At 39.0% G+C, this 19110-nt stretch overlaps 1 protein-coding gene across 13 annotated transcripts; it reads right to left on the reverse strand.

Annotated features, from left to right (window-relative positions):
• Positions 1–3932: 3932 nt before the first annotated feature.
• LOC126617745 (uncharacterized) lies at positions 3933–18986 on the reverse strand. 13 transcript variants are annotated; one of them, XM_050285813.1, is made up of 8 exons: positions 10124–11730; positions 7526–7596; positions 7281–7361; positions 6991–7062; positions 5853–5909; positions 5644–5690; positions 5437–5467; positions 3933–5302 (listed from the first exon to the last, which is right to left on the reverse strand). In XM_050285813.1, the coding sequence occupies exons 2-8, from the start codon at positions 7529–7531 to the stop codon at positions 5228–5230; spliced, it is 369 nt and encodes a 122-aa protein (XP_050141770.1). In that variant the 5' UTR covers positions 7532–7596; positions 10124–11730; the 3' UTR covers positions 3933–5227. The 13 variants fall into 13 exon arrangements, 4 of the variants coding, with proteins under 4 accessions (XP_050141770.1, XP_050141760.1, XP_050141757.1 ...); XM_050285803.1 differs by lacking the exon at positions 10124–11730 and adding an exon at positions 18421–18986 and having other exon boundaries at positions 5644–5909; positions 7526–7598; XM_050285800.1 differs by having other exon boundaries at positions 5644–5909.
• Between the last annotated feature and the right edge of the window lie 124 nt (positions 18987–19110).

Here is a 19110-nt window from a genome sequence, read left to right on the forward strand (position 1 = left end):
AGTGTTGGCCTCTCACAAATTCGTTAAAAAATAAGTGTTAGTCATTCAAAATCAAAAACTTAGGATGGGCAAATAAGAAAACAACTGAAGTAACACATTTTAAAGACTGTGATGAAAAAATACATCTCACATGCTATTGAGCGCGTACAGAGAAACTAGTTTCTAGTTTTTTTATTAAATGCCCAGCCCTATAAACCTATTTTTCATGTCAGTTTTGGATGGTGATATGCCTACCCCCGTGTCTTATTTTCCCACCCATTTTATACCTACACCCACCATAAAATGTGAAAAAACATATAACTATTTTTCCACCCACCATTATTCCCAAAATAACCCTATATATTTATTCTTCAATTTTTCCTTTACTTTAAAAGAATTATTATAATTAAAAAAAATTTATCATTAAACAGAGAGAGTGGTAGGGGTAGATAATGGAGTCCGTAGTTGCTCCCTCACTCTCAGTTACAGGCTTACAACATCGTCAAATTCCCCTTCCAAAAGCCTTTTGTTCGACTTCCGTTACGCTTGGGTAGTTGACAAATGGAAAGACCCATCAGAGGAAGCTCTTACTAGAGGCAAAGGAATATTAATGTTGCAGCAAACTTAGCAGTGAAAGCTTTTGAACACCCATTCCTGCTTTCTCCTCGGTTCCATCCCACCACCACCATTTCCCAAATTCCAGCGAATAGAAAACTCTGCAAAATCCTCTACACTAACATAAGACTATTGTACTAAATCCTCTCCCAAATTCTGATGAAATCGCTGACGAACGCGAGTGCGATTTTGATGCCTTCACCTCCCTTTTATTCTTTGCTTTCACCATAGTTTCTTCTTTGAACGCTCAAATGTTTGCAACTGCCATCGATTTCTACAAGGATTTGCCGTAGAGGGGGCGTTGAGGAGAAGAAAAAAGTGCAGTCGCACATGCCCCTAAATTTGAAACGGCCCTCAATTTTTGCCATCTAACATCTATAATAATGTTCTATATTTAAAAATTACTTTTGTTAGTACTTTAAAACAACATATTGTGCATTCCTTAAAAGAGTTTTTTTTTTTTTTTTTTAATAAAAACTTAGAGTACAATGAGATATTTTGAGTGTCAATAATAACATCCTAAAAAACGACAGTTTCTTAATTTTATTATATAACAATGTTATATATTCAAGTGAATGTTTGAAATTTTTCTTTCCATGTTTGGTTATTTAAGATAAAATTGCTTTTGATTATTTAGTGAATGTTATGTTTGTATCTCTCTTTACTTATCATTAAAGTCATTTGTAAACATGCAATCAATGAGTGCTAAAGTTTGTTTTGATATATGTATATATATATATATATATATATTTTTTTTTTAATAAACGATATTATCTACACTAACGGGGTGGGAAAGTGGACTAAGCCTCACAATGAGCTAATAATAATGTGTTTCAAATTCGCCTTTGATGAGAATTGAACCTAATAACTCTCATTTACAAATGAAGAGGAATACTACTAAACCGTAGTACTAAGTGGCTTTGTTTTGATTTAAGTGAATGTTTTCTAGTATCAATACATTATCATACTTTTTAAAAAAAAACTTAAAACTATCTTAAGGAGGGTCTCTTTTACAAATTTAGCACTGCCCCTAAAATTTCAAAGACAATCCTAATTTGTCACAATATGTTCACCATTTTTAGGTGGGTCACCGTCGCGATGCCTGATTCAAGAAGTTCAAGTTTGAAACGGTGTTGTCACTAAATCAATTCCATCGATTTTTTCCCATTGTTGTAAAGTCGTTTAATTTTATTATTTTTTTGTCAAAATAACTAATGATGTGGCAATATATGATTTGTTGGTCTTTAGGTCTTTGAAGTTCATTTACACAAGGATAAAATTGTCGACCAAATTATCATTTAAAATGGGTGGAGGAATAAGACGTTAGAATGAGCTTAGTAGCACTTTCTTTTTTTTTTTTTTTTTGTGTCGGGAAATTTTGTGTAATTATATTTGTCAAAAACCTTGTTTCACCAAGCTCTGGCTGTATATTAGAAGAGACTAGCAAATGTACCCGCGCGTTGCTGTGAGATTTCAAACATTGTTAAAGATGAAAATCTCCAAAAATGTGTTTATATACAAAAATTACAGCCATGAGTTGGATGCTAACAAAACTGGGAATGTACTCCTTGGGGAATATTTTTAAAAATCTATTTCCATATCCCATAGTGTTATACTTCCAATTGTACAAAGCTATAAAAATTGTTCTGTTCCACCAAAAATATCCAAGTTCATAACTGCGTTATTGGCGCCTCCTTTATTTTGTATGTCACCATTGAAATGAAAATTGAAATAAAAACAAAATTAAAAACAAAATTTGATTACTTAAGAATTAAATCACCCTAAATTGCATATGAATTATCATAGCTTCAGGTGCTTGCATCATTAGTATTTGTATTCCACCCAAAATGCAATTGCCTATTCTTTCCCATAACTCACAGAAATAAAACAGATCTCTCAAATTGATTGAGGAACAATACCAAAATCCAACAGAGTAAGATTTGTAATACAAACTTGCTTCATGTACGTGGAGAATCATAAACCGGATCTTAAAACCCTAATCAAAGGCATTTTGGCAAGAAAATTCCAGGTAATTGAACAGATACAATATCAGCCATGAACTGAAACCAAATTGGAAGTTAAGATTCCAATCACATCTGAACTAAGTTGTTCAACGTGAATTTTATTCAAGTTCATAAACCCAAAAAACCAATTCTCAATTGATCAATAATATCGACAATATATCCAACATTTCAGAAGGGTCATTACTAAACATCTACTAATCTGTAGTTACCTGTAGTTTGATAATTGGAAGCCTGAGGCTTTAACAAATTTGTTGATGTTTAGTACTGACCCTCCTGAAGCTCTTTTTTTATCAACATCTATGCATGTGAAGTTAAGAAATGCATGAACTGGAGTCAAGACAATTTATTTTAATTTTAGAATTAAAACAATAAACCTTGAATTAGTATGCATGGTGATATGGATTCCATGTTGATAGGAGCATATTTATGCGACTTAGTTGGCTTGTTCTTGTGCATTTATGTCGTGTTTCCTTAGTTATTTTAATGTTTAAAGTCATTTTCGTGTGTTTTCAGATTTTAAGGACAAAGTAGGCAAGAAGATGCATTTTAGAGCATTTTGGAGCAAAATGGAGCTTGGAATGCATGTCACATATTTGGAACCAAGGTTTGGACGAAATTGAAGACTTAAAGAGGCTAAGAATGTGAAGAATTAGTGTACAAAGGATCATGAACTCAGCCACAAAAGGACACACATCCTTGCCATGCAATCCACATAGCATTCCCTTTGGATTCCCATGCATGCTTAATCATCCTTGTCCCCTAAAATATTTTCTGATTTCATGCCTCAATACACTCAATTATCACACTCAATTGCTGCATACCTCTTGTTCCCTTCACCCATCAGATTTCACAACCATTCCATGCACCAATTGATGCTCCATCATCCACATTTGGGATCCAATGCCTTGTGCAACACATGTTGCTGCACCTTTAACTAATTTCTGAAACATTTCACCTCCCCTTTTCATTTCCATGCAATGAACACAATCATTCATGCTCCTTAGCTGAAATACCACTCCATTTTACCCTCCATACTTTGCATCATTGCTCCATTTTCATCCTTGGACCATTGCACACCACAAATTCACCCTCCTTGCTGTGCATTTCCCCACTGCATAATCTGATTCTCTAGGGTTTTTGGGGCCTATATATACATGTTTACAACCCTTGGCAAAGGGTTGAACCTCCCATATTCATCATTCATGCAGAAAATTCGTCCATACTCACCCTAGGCAGCAAAACACCCCAAAAACACCATTCTAGTGCCTAGAAAACATAACAGCCACTCCACCCTCTTCCACCCTTTTTGCCGAGTTCTCCACCACCCTCCAACCATCAAACACTCCTCCACACTCACCCTAAACCTTTCCATACCATTCCCCATCCATTCTACACCATAAAACTACCCAAAACCTGTCCATAACCCAATCTGCCGCAAGCAAGGGAAAGGAGGAATCTTGGATGCACTTGCTGCCAAGTTGGAGCATTCTAGGTGTTTTCTTTCTTTGGATTTTAATGTCTAATTCATGTAATCTTTGTTTTGCTTTAAGTATGATTGGCTAATTTCGTTTTTGGCTAAGGGTGTATTCAAAACCATGATTATATATGTGAAATGAGTTGATTATTTCCAGTTATTGTTACATAAGTCGTGAATACAATTTGCTTAACCATTTGATTTAGAACTTATTCTTGTATGTTGATTGAGAGTGCACGCTTAATTTGCATGCTTGAATTTGATGCTAGGATATAAATTTGTTTCACCTAATCGTTATGAATTTATATTCGTAAGTAGTGAAGGTCGCTAGTCACGATCGTGTTAAGTAGATTCCTGGCAAGAGTATCATGCTTTTCATAGTTACGAATGCCTTGTCGATGCTTATGATTTCCAAAGAACGTAATGATTCTAACTTGTGTCTTTATCATGCTGTTCATATAAAGAACTTGTTAGGAATAATTTGTTTGCGATGCATATTCATCCAATTCAATGATCCTAGGGAAATCTGAAGGTTAATTTAAGCGGACCTAATTAACTTGGAGTGTCGAGGTTCATAACTTATTGAATTGATAACTGGAAATTGATTTACGTTGCATATATTTCATGTGTGGAGAAGAACCCCTTAGCCATTCCATCATCCATTGATTCTTCATAACTTTGTATTACAATCTGTTTCTCTTACAATCTGCCATTTAAGTTTATTTTCGTCCAAATCAAACCCCAATTATTTTGAATTCCTAGATTAATTGGAAAGTGTGTTGGTTTATGTTTTTAGGTGTTTTAGGTCATTAGGAAACCAAAATTCGTCCAAGTTGAGTTAGAGTCCCAAAACTGCCCAGAAAGTGGTTTTTAGGCAGTTTTGAGTGTTTGGTTGCTGTTTTGATTCTTTTGGTTCGTTTTAGTATTTTAACGTGAGTTTTGCATTCTTTGAGTCTAATCTAGTGCTTTAAACTTTGTTTTTACATTTCTAAGTCAGTTTTCAAGTGTTTAGCAATCCCTCCTAATCCCCGGTCTAGAACGATCCCTATTTACATACTTTGCTACAATTGATAAAAAGAGGGTTTAATTTTGTGTGTTAACTTATTTTTCACATCACATGTTCCATCAAGACCACTCAGAACAAATGTGAGATTTTGGCATGGATTCCATGTTCGTACCCATTCTTGCTTTTGGCTTCGCAAATATTGCTCTGTTTTATATATAACATTATATCAATTAAAATAACATGTATATAAACAGATGGGTAAATATCATTATGTAGTTCATTTTCCAGAGACCTATCATATTGCATTGTGTGTATATAGTGTAATCTTTTTCTCATACCAAAAATAAGTTGGCAAATGGCATATTCAACCTGCAGATATAAGTTCTATTAAAGTTTATACCAAATTCATATAACATTTCCATGTTAATTCATACATAATTAATTTAAAAATAAACAAAACAATTTAGCAAATTGGGCTAAAATACTGCAATTTCTCAAAGTCGAAAAGTGGGGAAAAAAAAGTAGTCAGCTCATGCATAACATACAAATTTTCGAGCTTTGAATTGCCTTGTTCAAAAATCAGTATTCTGTTTTGTATACAAACATTGAATTTATTATTTGAATCCAAAGTGGAAAAGTTAGGAAGACATTCACAAAACCAAATCAAACGCATCAAATATGATATCAAAGAATTAATTATATAAATTGACAAATTGAAAAAAAACTCAATAGAGATTAGAAAGAGAGAGAGTACCGGAGAAAGTGGGAAAGCAAAGAGAGACTCAGTTGTAGAGGTTAACGAAGGAAGCCACTGCCAAGAAAATCCAAGCTTGAATAATTAACATTTATTGTTACAGATGATTAATTCTAAGGTTTCTCAACATCTGTGATAAAATACATGTAAATGGTTAAATGTGTAATATAGCTTGTTGATTTTACCTCAGCCACCAAAGCAAATTTCACACGAACTCTCTCATATGCTTTGTAAATCTACCAAGATTGGTAATAACATGCTACTTGGCAGAACATTCATTATTCACCCATTATTATTTAGGAAAACTAATGAAAATGGCTCAAAAACTTTGAGTTTTAACGATAAAGACAAATAAAGGGTAAAGTGAATAGTACCAGGATTGACCTTTTAGTGTAAAAATGTGGTTTTTCATTAAAGTGAACAGTACCGGAAGCTTTTCGTTATTTAGCATACATACATATATTCTGGAAAATTTAAATATGTAATTGTGCAAAGCATATGATGAGCAAACGAAAAAACCAATATATTGATGTAAAGAGATTGAGAGATCGGTTAGTAGGTACCTGGCTGAACTTGGATTGGAGAATAGTGTTGATAACATACCCAAGAATATACTAACATTCATTTGAAAATGCATTCATGTAAGCACTAACATAGCATGGCACTAATAATTATTGCTACGCATATGAGGATTAATCAACCCCTGATGGCACTAATAAGGGACTTACATCTACATATTGAAAGGGATTGATATAATTGAGTGAAGTGTAATTACTAACATTTAATAATGCTAGCATTATTTTAATTATGAAATCTACATCCCAGTTAAATACTAAAATAAGGGATTAAACTTAGTTACTATAATATGTTCATGTATTATAGATTATTAATACATGCAGTAAGATTCTACTGTACACATATACTGAGATGCAAAAGAGGGCCAAAGATTGCATATCTGGAAGGAAGAGCTTCAAGATGAGAATTGAATTGATCACCAACAGATTGCATAGAATGAGATGCAAATTGTAAGGAATGTGGATGTACAAATCACATGAGATTTGACTTCCCTGATGAGTGCATAGTAACCGAATTCTAGAAAAAATATAATACACAAACAGAATCATATATGTAAGCTTACTTGTAAACATTTTCGAGTGGAAAGCTTTTCGAATTTTTCCGCATTTAGATATAACCGGAACTTTGGCTGCAGCTAAATGAACAACACATTAGGACCAAGTAACTTTCTGTTTTGAGCCAAATATACAAACACACACACAATATCATACAAAACCGTAAAAAAGTAGCAGGTATTCTTAAAATACACAAAAATATAAGATCAGATGAATCCCAACATTTTTGAGTTTCAGAGCACATAAAAATTTAAATTCTTCAATAAAAAACCCAAAGAGAAAAGCTGAAATTATATACCTCAAGCACAAATAGCTTGGATGACACACCCCGACCCGGAAATTTAACTAGGACTCCGAATCGAGCTGTGTTGGCCGACACCTGGAAGGTGACGAAGCCATAAAGTGTAGTGATGTGGAAAATATGAATAAATTTAAACCTAAAAGTGTCTAAGTACATGAGTGCGCGGTGAGCGGGTATGGACCCATTTCACATGCGAAGTCAGAGCATAAGTAAAGTACAGTAAGGTAAGATAAGGATTATACCATCATAGGAAGCCATCTGTACTGGGATATGCCAAGAATCCTCGTCGATACAGAAACTTTGCTACTAGAACCTGGAGGGGCGCAAAACAAGAAAACGTGAGTGGGTAAAAACAAAGCTTTTAAAAAACCATTTCTCTTTCCAAAAATAATAACCCTTTGCCGTAAAACCCGTATAGTTTTCCAGAAAAAACTAATACATACGTATATAGAAATTATGCTTAAGAGTACCAAGTATATGCCATGTCAAGTATCTCAGTATGAGAATAAGTAAGCCAGGTAAAGTAAATCAATGTAAAATGATATGTCAGCCGGAGTCACCTAATGTGACTTGTACGACTGAACCTATAGCTCATCACTCTAATCCTACACACGAGTCGGAACCACCTAAGATGGTCTGTACGACAGGGCTGGGTGCAAATAAGTACGCTCAAGTGCTACGATCATGTAAAGAATGTGCGATAAATCGCAGATCACCTACGAGTCGGAACCACCTATTGTGGTCTGTACGACAAGGTTGTGCACCAAACTTGGATCCAAGGTGAGCATGCGGTGCGAGAGGTGAACATCACGTGAAGAACTGTGCCTTGGCCACGGGCAGGAGCACTAGCACTAGGGTGCAAGATAATGAGCTCTAAATGCATCTCAACATAATCATACACACTACAATCCCTACCATCAATATATACTCACCTGAAGCTTACTTGAGCATCCACAGCGTCAAACAACGATATGCATAACTATACTAATGCACGTTCTAAAATGTAATGTAATTGACATGGCATCTAAAATCGTAAATCCATTTAAAACAATTTTTGGGAAAACGTAAAGCATATATACGTATACATAGAAAATCAAAAGCCCACTCACCTAGAGTCTGCACTACAACTCCCTAGTACAAACATTGAGGCGTTACGAACGATCGGCGCTTAAAACAATTATCAAACCATATCTCAGAATTCTTGTCAATAAAACACTTAACTTACATATTCTATTCAGGAAGATTCGTACATCGAATTCACGATCCGTAAGTTTATAAAATCCTCAAATATTATGTACTACAACGTATCAAAGTTTAGTGACGATCCAACGGTCGAATCGTCGATTCATATTTTTACCAAGTAACGTATCGTAATGAATTTAGGTTCAAGCGACCAACTTACGTCATACGAATATCAAAACTGAATTCAAGACATCTAATTTGGCCTAAAAGTAACATCAATAGTCCCCTGGCCACGCGCTACCGCACGTGCCGCAGTGGGTAGTGGTCGGCCGCCCTGACTCACTGGAAAAATCAACTATTTCTAAAAATTACCAAATTTTACAAGAATGAAGATCTCAATGATTGGAGAAACTTTCACACCTGTGATTACGGCCAATTTGGCCAGGAAAAGCCTCAATTTCATGAAAATCCGCTTGAACCCTAGGTTTGGGGTGCTTTGATTTGTCCTCAACTCAACTCTGCTGCTCCAACCAATGATTGGGCATTATTTCTAGGCTCAAGGGAAGTATTTGATGGTGGAAATCGAGAGAAATCATTTCAGGAATGGCGGATTCACCACCATGGGTGTCCTAGGGGCCGACGCAAGCTTTCACCATGAAATCAAGACCAATGGCCATCAAAATTAGGTGGGAATGGAAGCTAGGGTGACGCCATGTTGATTGGTGGTGTTGGTTGGCTACAATTTGTCAGAACATCGAAGGAAAATCGAACAAAACCGTCGAAAAACTTGAAGAGAAATGGGTTGGCCGAACCGGGTCAAGGGGAACCCGTCGGGTTCCTTTCCTTCTCCCTTCCTCTCCTTTCTCTCCTTTCTCTCTTCTCTGATTGGTCACCCTCACATCTCTCCTTTTCTGATTGGTCCAGTTCCTCCCACCCTTCTCTCCTTTATACTCCATCTCTACCAACCATTTCTTGCTTCTTTTAATCTAGGCCACACACGTGGCATGACCAGATTTTACTCCAGAAATCTGGAGTTTTCTAGAAAATAATAATTTACAATTTTACCCTTAGCTTCATTCGCTAATATCTCCTTCGTTATAACTCCAAATCACTATCCGTTTACGCCCACGCGTTCATAACGACAAGTACTACGAGGATACGCCAAGAAAATGAACCTTACATGACATGACACGACACAACAGTCAACAAAAGTCAACACTTTGCCTTGAAGGGCATTTTTGTGAACTCACTTATTATAATTATAAAAATCATAATTTTTAGGGACGGGCTATTACATTGGAAGCCTACACACAATAGCCCCAAAAATGAAGACCACTGTTTCTTGAAAACAAAAAGAGAACCAAACCATAAAACAATAAATTTCAATTCATTTACAAATCCCAAACTACAAAAGCCCCAGATATAAACAAAAGAAAACCACCCATTTCACATCTCGAAGAACTCACCAATAAACCCTAGAAATTCCTTCAAATCAAATCCAAAAACTGAACATGAGTACATGAATTGAATAAAAATTAAAATACAATCAATTCACTGTTAACCATTTTTTCTCCAATTAAAAAAATAAAAAAATAAAAAAGAAACCTCCAAAACACCCCAAACGATCCCAAGTCTCAAATCCGTTCAAAGAAACTTACCATGAAATCACAGCAACTTCACAAATCCTCTTCATATGTGTACCAAAAATAACGAAGAAGAAGTGCAATCAGCCTAAGAAACAAAATATCTGTATAAACAAACCACGAAAATCAAATCAACAACAACAACAACAACAACAACAAAGCCTTTTCCCACTAAGTGGGGTCGGCTATATGAATCCTAGAACGCCATTGCGCTCGGTTTTGTGTCATGTCCTCCGTTAGATCCAAGTACTCAAGTATTTTCTTAGGGTCTCTTCCAAAGTTTTCCTAGGTCTTCCTCTACCCCTTCGGCCCTGAACCTCTGTCCTGTAGTCACATTTTCGAACCGGAGCGTCAGTAGGCCTTCTTTGCACATGTCCAAACCACCGTAACCGATTTTCTCTCATATTTCCTTCAATTTTGGCTACTCCTACTTTACCTCGGATATCCTCATTCCCAATCTTATCCTTTCTCGTGTGCCCATACATCCCACGAAGCATCCTCATCTCCGCTACACCCATTTTGTGTACGTGTTGATGCTTCACCGCCCAACATTCTGTGCCATACAACATCGCTGGCCTTATTGCCGTCCTATAAAATTTTCCCTTGAGCTTCAGTAGCTTACGACGGTCACACAACATGCCGGATGCACTCTTACACTTCATCCATCCAGCTTGTATTCTTCTGTTGAGATCTCCATCTAATTCTCCGTTCTCTTCCAAGATAGATCCTAGGTAGTGAAAACGGTCACTTTTTGTGATCTTCGCTAGATTGCTCCGGTCATTAATGTGGATAAGTATATAAATGGATAGAGATAGGAAAGCAAACACAAGATGTACGTGGTTCACCCAGATTGGCTACGTCCACGGAATAGAGGAGTTCTCATTAATTGTGAAGGGTTTACACAAGTACATAGGTTCAAGCTCTCCTTTAGTGAGTACAAGTGAATGATTTAGTACAAATGACATTAGGAAATATTGTGGGAGAATGATCTCGTAACCACGAAACTTCTAAGTACCGGAGTGTGGTATCGTCTTGACTTGCCTTATCTGTCTCATAGGTAGATGTGGCATCTTCTCTGGAAGTACTCTTCCTCCATCCAGGGGTGGTATCTGTAACTGGTGGAGATGCACAAGGTAATGTATCAATTTCACTTGAAGCTTACTTGTAGTTTCAGGCTTGGTCAAGCGCGATACAAACCATGTAGTAGGAGTCCCCCAAGTCGCCGAGTTAGGGGATCTGCTGAAAGAGGTGACAGACAAGGTAAGCAATCAGAGCTCCGGCTGATTGTTCACATTCTCCCTATCTTGCAGGCAGCATGAAGGATAAAGAGAAGAAAAATGAGAAGAGATGATATGGGATACTTTTGCTTTTGAAGAAGTAACTTTCCACAGGCTTATTCTTGAACTGGGCTGGAGGGTTTTCTGGTTTCCTCCAGAGTATAAGGCCGACTGAAGAATTTGAGGGTCAAAACAAGTCCATCAAATCTAGAGTACGTTCGACCCTGCTGATATGGGATACTTTTGCTTTTGACAGAGTAGTGGATGTATCGGCACGTGTGCTGTTACGCTTGTCTCCATATGCTTCCTTGTATCCTTCTCACTTGCCCTATATGTTCCTCAGGCAGATGTGGTATCTTCCCTGGAAGCATAAGATGTTGAAGATGAGTACTCGAGAGCAATGCCAGGTAAGTAATCAGGTAAGGGGTTCCAGGCAGTCAGTTCCTGGCTGGAAGCTTGATTCCAAGTGCTGACTGATTGTTCTCTTTCTCCTTGTCTTGCAGGTAAGAACAAGGCCAAAGGAAAAGACAGGGAAAAAGCATGATATGGGATACTCTTGCTTTTAACCCTGATGATATGAGATATTCTTGCTCTAGTATAGCTTGTTTACAGAGGTATTATCGGGGGGAAAGAAAGTTGAATATTTCGAAAGGCTTCGTTGGGAGTGCCTTCTCAGATAAGAGGAAGGGTTGAGCATTTTTGCAGGTCTGCCTGTTCGTTGGGGATGGAGGTCGACATATATAGGAGTCTCCCTAACATCAAGTAATAATGATATTCCTTTACCCTGCTTGGTCATAGCACGGTAGTGGGAGCTGCCAGCTTCACATGTTTTAACTCTGTCAGAGCACTTTGAAAAAGTGGTATGTGGTATCTGGAAAGCTGATGTTGCGTGTGAAGATTACAGACAAGCTTTATCCAAGGAGATCCAGCTCTTGAAGTTGGGAAAATGGTGCCTCTTCGGTTTTCGAACAAGCAATCCTGTCGGGGATCTGACTCTCGAGATTCGGAGAACGATGCCTCTTCGATTTTTGAGAAAGCAATCCTGCTGGGGGTCTGGCTCTCGAGATTCGGAGAGCGGTGTCTCTTTGATTTTTGAGAAAGTAATCATGTTGGGAGTCTGGCTCTCGAGATTCGGAGGGCGGTGCCTCTTCGATTTTGGAGCAAGCAATCTTGTTGGGAGTGTTTTCTCGAATGTGAGTAAAGGTTGGGCATGTTTGCTAGTCTACCTTGCCACGAAGCACAGAGGTTGACACACAGGGACTTTCCAATTATCCAGCAGTGGTACTGTTCCTTTACCCTCTCTTCGATTTTTGAGAAAGTAATCATGTTGGGAGTCTGGCTCCCGAGATTCGGAGGGCGGTGCCTCTTCAATTTTAGAGCAAGCAATCTTGTTGGGAGTGTTTTCTCGAATGAGAGTAAAGGTTGGGCATGTTTGCTAGTCTACCTTGCCACGAAGCACAGAGGTTGACACACAAGGACTTTCCAATTATCCAGCAGTGGTACTGTTCTTTTACCCTTGTGGGTAATAATATGGTAGCTAGACCTTCAAAATTTATGTGTCTAAACTTTGTTAGTGTTGTTTCTTTGCTATTCTTTTACCCTTCTTGGTCAGAGCGATGTAGTGGGAGCTGCAAGCTTCACGTGTCTCAACTTTGTCAGAGAACTTTGGCAAAGTTATATGTGGTACCCATGAGCTACTGTTGAGTGTGGGAAGTGGGTGATTGAACAGTATGATTCATGTGCTTTCTACTTCTCCAGAAATCTTCGACAGAATGCCCATAATTTCCGCAAAGTTGAGTGTGCGTGTGACAGGTGCTGACAAGGTTGGAAAAGTAGGTGCCTCTTCGATTTCTGAGATCGGCCCTCGTGGTCTCTGAGCAGCCCAGCTTTTGAGAAAGCAAGCCTCTTCGATTTCTGAGATCGGCCTTCGTGGTCTTTGAGCAGCCCAGCTTTTGAGAAAGCTAACGCCTCTTCGATTTCTGAGATCGACCCTCGTGGTCTCTAAGCAGCCCAGCTTTTGAGAAAGCAAACGCCTCTTCGATTTCTGAAGCTTCGTCGAGTGCAGATTTTTATAGGGGATGACATTAAGTTCCAAAGCACACTTGAATATCCACCAGTAGAAGCTCCATTCTTGCACTTCTAAGATCTTAATTTGTCCAACCTCTTCTCTCTTCAACACCTTTGAAAATGTCTGGCCCCTCCGACCGTCGTTTTGACTTGAACCTTGTTGAAGAGGCAGCCCCGCCTTCTCCAGACAACATATGGCGCCCATCCTTCGTCTCCCCTACTGGTCATCTTACCGTTGGGGATTCCGTGATGAAGAATGATATGACCGCTGCGGTAGTGGCCAGGAACCTTCTCACTCCCAAAGATAACAGACTACTTTCCAAACGGTCTGATGAGTTAGCTGTTAAGGATTCTCTGGCTTTCAGTGTTCAGTGTGCAGGTTCTGTGTCTAATATGGCCCAACGCCTATTTGCTCGAACCCGCCAAGTTGAATCATTGGCGGCTGAAGTGATGAGTCTCAAACAGGAGATTAGAGGGCTCAAGCATGAGAATAAACAGTTGCACCGGCTCGCACATGACTATGCTACAAACATGAAGAGGAAGCTTGACCAGATGAAGGAATCTGATGGTCAAGTTTTACTTGATCATCAGAGATTTGTGGGTTTGTTCCAAAGGCAGTTATTGCCTTCGTCTTCTAGGGCTGTATGGCGTAATAAAGCTCCAAATGATCAACCTCTGATGCCTCATCCTTCTAGGATTCTGTCCAGTACTGAGGCTCCGAATGATCCCCCTCCGGTGCCTTCTCTTTCTGGGGCTCTACCGACTGCTGAGACTTCTCCTAAGCAACCTTTGTGAAGGCTCCCTCTTGTTTGTTTATTTTGACTCAAGTATATGTACATATTTGTAACTGATCGGGGATATCAATAAATAAGCTTTCCTTCATTTCAACGTATTGTGTTAAATACACCAAAGCCTTCTTCGCTAAGTTATTTGAATTTTCTTTTGTTGAAGCTTGTATGTTGAAGCTTTGTGAGTGGAGCATGTAGGTTGAGGTAGTGTTCCCTTAATTTCCCGAGTGAGGAAAACTTCTCGGTTGGAGACTTGGAAAATCCAAGTCACTGAGTGGGATCGGCTATATGAATCTTAGAATGCCATTGTGTTCTGTCCTGTGTCATGTCCTCCGTTAGATCCAAGTACTCTAAGTCTTTTCTTAGGGTCTCTTCCAAAGTTTTCCTAGGTCTTCCTCTACCCCTTCGGCCCTGAACCTCTGTCCCATAGTCGCATCTTCTAATCGGAGCGTCAGTAGGCCTTCTTTGCACATGTCCAAACCACCGTAACCGATTTTCTCTCATCTTTCCTTCAATTTCGGCTACTCCTACTTTACCCCGGATATCCTCATTCCTAATCTTATCCTTTCTCGTGTGCCCACACATCCAACGAAGCATCCTCATCTCCGCTACACCCATTTTGTGTACGTGTTGATGCTTCACCGCGCCAACATTATGTGCCATACAGCATCGCCGGCCTTATTGACGTCCTATAAAATTTTCCCTTGAGCTTCAGTGGCATACGGCGGTCACACAACACGCCGGATGCACTCTTCCACTTCATCCATCCAGCTTGTATTCTATGGTTGAAATCTCCATCTAATTTTCCGTTCTTTTGCAAGATAGATCATAGGTAACGAAAACGGTCGCTCTTTGGTATTTCTTGATCTCCGATCCTCACCCCTAACTCCTTTTGGCCTCCATTTGCACTGAACTTGCACTCCATATATTCTGTCTTTGATCGGCTTAGGCGAAGACCTTTAGATTCCAACACTTCTCTCCAAAGGTTAAGCTTTGCATTTACCCCTTCCTGAGTTTCATCTATCAACACTATATCGTCTGCGAAAAGCATACACCAAGGAATATCATCTTGAATATGTCCTGTTAACTCATCCATTACCAACGCAAAAAGATAAGAACTTAAGGATGAGCCTTGATGTAATCCTACAGTTATGGGAAAGCTTTCGATTTGTCCTTCATGAGTTCTTACGACAGTCTTTGCTCCTTCATACATATCCTGTATAGCTTGGATATATGCTACTCGTACTCCTTTCTTCTCTAAAATCCTCCAAAGAATGTCTCTTGGGACCCTATCATACGCTTTTTCCAAATCTATAAAGACCATGTGTAAATCCTTTTTCCCATCTCTATATCTTTCCATCAATCTTCGTAAGAGATAGATTGCCTCCATGGTTGAGCGCCCTGGCATGAACCCGAATTGGTTGTCCGAAACCCGTGTCTCTTGCCTCAATCTATGCTCAATGACTCTCTCCCAGAGCTTCATTGTATAACTCATTAGCTTAATACCCCTATAGTTCATGCAATTTTGCACATCACCTTTATTCTTGTAGATAGGCACCAAAGTGCTCGTTCGCTACTCATTTGGCATCTTCTTCGTTTTCAAAATCCTATTGAAAAGGTCAGTGAGCCATGTTATACCTGTCTCTCCCAAAACTTTCAACACTTCGATTGGTATATCGTCTGGGCCTATTGTTTTTCTATGCTTCATCTTCTTCAAAGCTACAACCACTTCTTCCTTCCGGATTCTATGATAAAAAAGTAGTTTCTACACCCTTCTGAGTTACTCAACTCCCCTAAAGAAGCACTCCTTTCATGTCCTTCATTGAAAAGATTATGAAAATAACCTTTCCATCTGTCTTTAACCGCGTTCTCTGTAGCAAGAACCTTTCCATCCTCATCCTTGATGCACCTCACTTGGTTTAGGTCCCTTGTCTTCTTTTCCCTTGCTCTAGCTAGTTTATAGATATCCAACTCTCCTTCTTTGGTATCTAGTCGCTTATACATATCGTCATAAGCCACTAACTTAGCTTCTCTCACAGCTTTCTTCGCCTCTTGCTTCGCTTTTCTATACATTTCACCATTTTCATCGGTCCTATCCTTGTATAAGGCTTTACAACATTCCTTCTTAGCCTTCACCTTTGTTTGTACCTCCTCATTCCACCACCAAGATTCCTTTTGGTGTGGGGCAAAGCCCTTGGACTCTCCTAATACCTCTTTTGCTACTTTTCGGATACAACTAGCCATGGAATCCCACATTTGGTTAGCTTCCCCCTCTCTATCCCACACACACTGGGTGATTACTTTCTCTTTGAAAATGGCTTGTTTTTCTTCTTTTAGATTCCACCATCTAGTCCTTGGGCACTTCCAAGTCTTGTTCTTTTTTCTCACTCTTTTGATATGTACATCCATCACCAACAAGCGATGTTGATTAGCCACGCTCTCTCATGGTATAACTTTGCAATCCTTACAAGTTATACGATCCCCTTTCCTCATTAGAAGAAAATCTATTTGTGTTTTTGACGACCCACTCTTGTAGGTGATCACATGTTCTTCTCTCTTCTTAAAGAAGGTGTTGGCTAAGAAGAGATCATATGCCATTGCAAAATCCAAGATAGCTTCCCCATCCTCGTTTCTCTCCCCAAAACCATGGCCACCATGAAAACCTTCATAGTTGCCTGTCTCCCTGCCCACGTGTCCATTTAAATCTCCTCCTATAAATAACTTCTCCGTCTGAGCAATTCCTTGCACCAAGTCTCCAAGGTCTTCCCAAAATTTCTCCTTCGAACTCATATCCAACCCTACTTGAGGTGCGTACGCACTAATCACATTGATAAGTTCTTGTCCTATTACAATCTTGATTGCCATGATTCTATCTCCTACCCTATTGACATCTACAACATCTTGTGTCAAGGTCTTGTCCACGATGATGCCAACGCCGTTTCTTGCTCTATTTGTGCCCGAATACCATAGTTTAAACCCTGAGTTTTCTAGATCCTTTGCCTTACGACCAACCCACTTAGTTTCTTGTAGGCACATAATATTTATCCTGCTCCTCACCATAACTTCTACTACTTCCATAGATTTTCCCATCAAGGTTCCTATATTCCACGTTCCTAAACGCATTTTGCTCTCTTGAACTCTACCCTTCTGTCCTAGCTTCTTCACCCTTCCCCGTCTAATAGGATCAAAGTACTTCTTTTGTGTGTCCCGTGTAAAGTTGATAGGAGCATATGCTCCCAAACAACTTTGAGTGGAGTCGTTCGAAAAGAAGTTTCTATAACCCCCTTGCTCATTTAACACTGCATCCGGGTGCCGATGGAGATACAGCGACCCTTGCTCACTTATCACTGTGCTCGGGCCACACAGCGCGCCACTTACGGGTGACGCCCTAGCTTTAGCGCGATTTCTTTCTGGATTCATTTTCATAAGGATTCGACGTAATCATGGAGTGCCAGCTGTCGACTACCTGACGCCCTCCCCCTCCTCCTTTATCCGGGCTTGGGACCGGCAATGTAAGATAAACTTACACGGCGGAGTTAAACCACGAAAATCAAATATTGGAAAAAAATTAACCATCATCATTTCTCCTTTTTTAAATTTTCACGCAAAAAATTGAACTAGAAACGAAAGAGCACCCAAATATAACAATTCCTGTATTGCAAAAAGCTGATAACTCATACAACTGTCAGACTAAGGCAGGAAATTAGTATTAAAGCTATCGATTGAATTACAAAGTGAAGAGAGGAGGTAAGGTCTCCTGAGTTGTAAGAATGAAGTAGCCATTATCCGGTACCAAAAATTCTCATGTCCACCTTTATTCACATCATAGAAAGTTATTGATTGGCTACGGTTCATAGAGCCATGGCGTAACTAAATCAATAAAGACCTAAAATTTTGGAAATACCCACTATAGAATCCCCCAATATCAATCCTTCTCTCTCCACCTTTCAAAGTCAACAACTTTTCTCTCCTTCCCATCTCTGTATATACTATATAACAACAATTTCTTGATTCATTTTAGAAAATTTTGAATTTTTATCCATGAACACAGAGGTACAAAGCTCAAACCAATACAAATATTCTCATTTTATTTGTGGTACCGCTTCGAAACCAATATCTAAACACAATTCAATCAAATGCCCCCCACCCCTAATAAAAAGAATTTCAAAATTTACCTAAAAAAATTGTAACAAAGCTCGGGAACGCTCATCTTGTGCTGCAAATTGGACTTGGGCTGCTTGAGCCTGATGCAAAAGACGGCGGTGGGGTTGACTGCGTCTTCCTCCATGGCATCGTCGGGCTCGTCCACGGGCTCTTCCTCTTCGTCTTCTTCTCCTTCTCCTCCAATGCTCTCAATACTCCCCGTTTTGAGCTTGTCGCTCTCAAGGGAATAAGCTACGGGCTCGTCGTCAGAGCAAAACTGACCTGGAAACGCCGGATTAGATCGGTTCCAACCAAATCCCAATCGAATCCAAAATAGGTACAAATCTCTGATATCTGATATCAACAAAAAAATAAAAAAAACACACACGAAAAAAATGCAAAATCAAAACCCTCGCTGTCAGAAACATGCAAAACTTCTTCTAAAAGACTGATCGAATGAGCGGAAAAATATTTCGAACCCAACCCAAAAGAAGCATAAAATAACAAGAATCGAAGAACAGCAAAGCAAAGGGCTCAAGATTTTGAACAACAAAACCAACGAAGAAAGATGAAAACAGAAATCAGAACGGCAGACGATGGAACCCGAGGTATGCGAGAGAGGAAAGAGGAAAGGCAAAGAAATGCCTAGAACGATTCTGCTCTCCGTTTGACAGCAAAGCAAAAGTAGCAAAGTTGAAATAACAACAAAAAAGCCGGGGCAAAAAGG

The sequence above is a fragment of the Malus sylvestris genome, chromosome 1 (genome assembly GCF_916048215.2).
Source record: "Malus sylvestris chromosome 1, drMalSylv7.2, whole genome shotgun sequence".
Taxonomy (NCBI): Eukaryota; Viridiplantae; Streptophyta; class Magnoliopsida; order Rosales; family Rosaceae; genus Malus; species Malus sylvestris.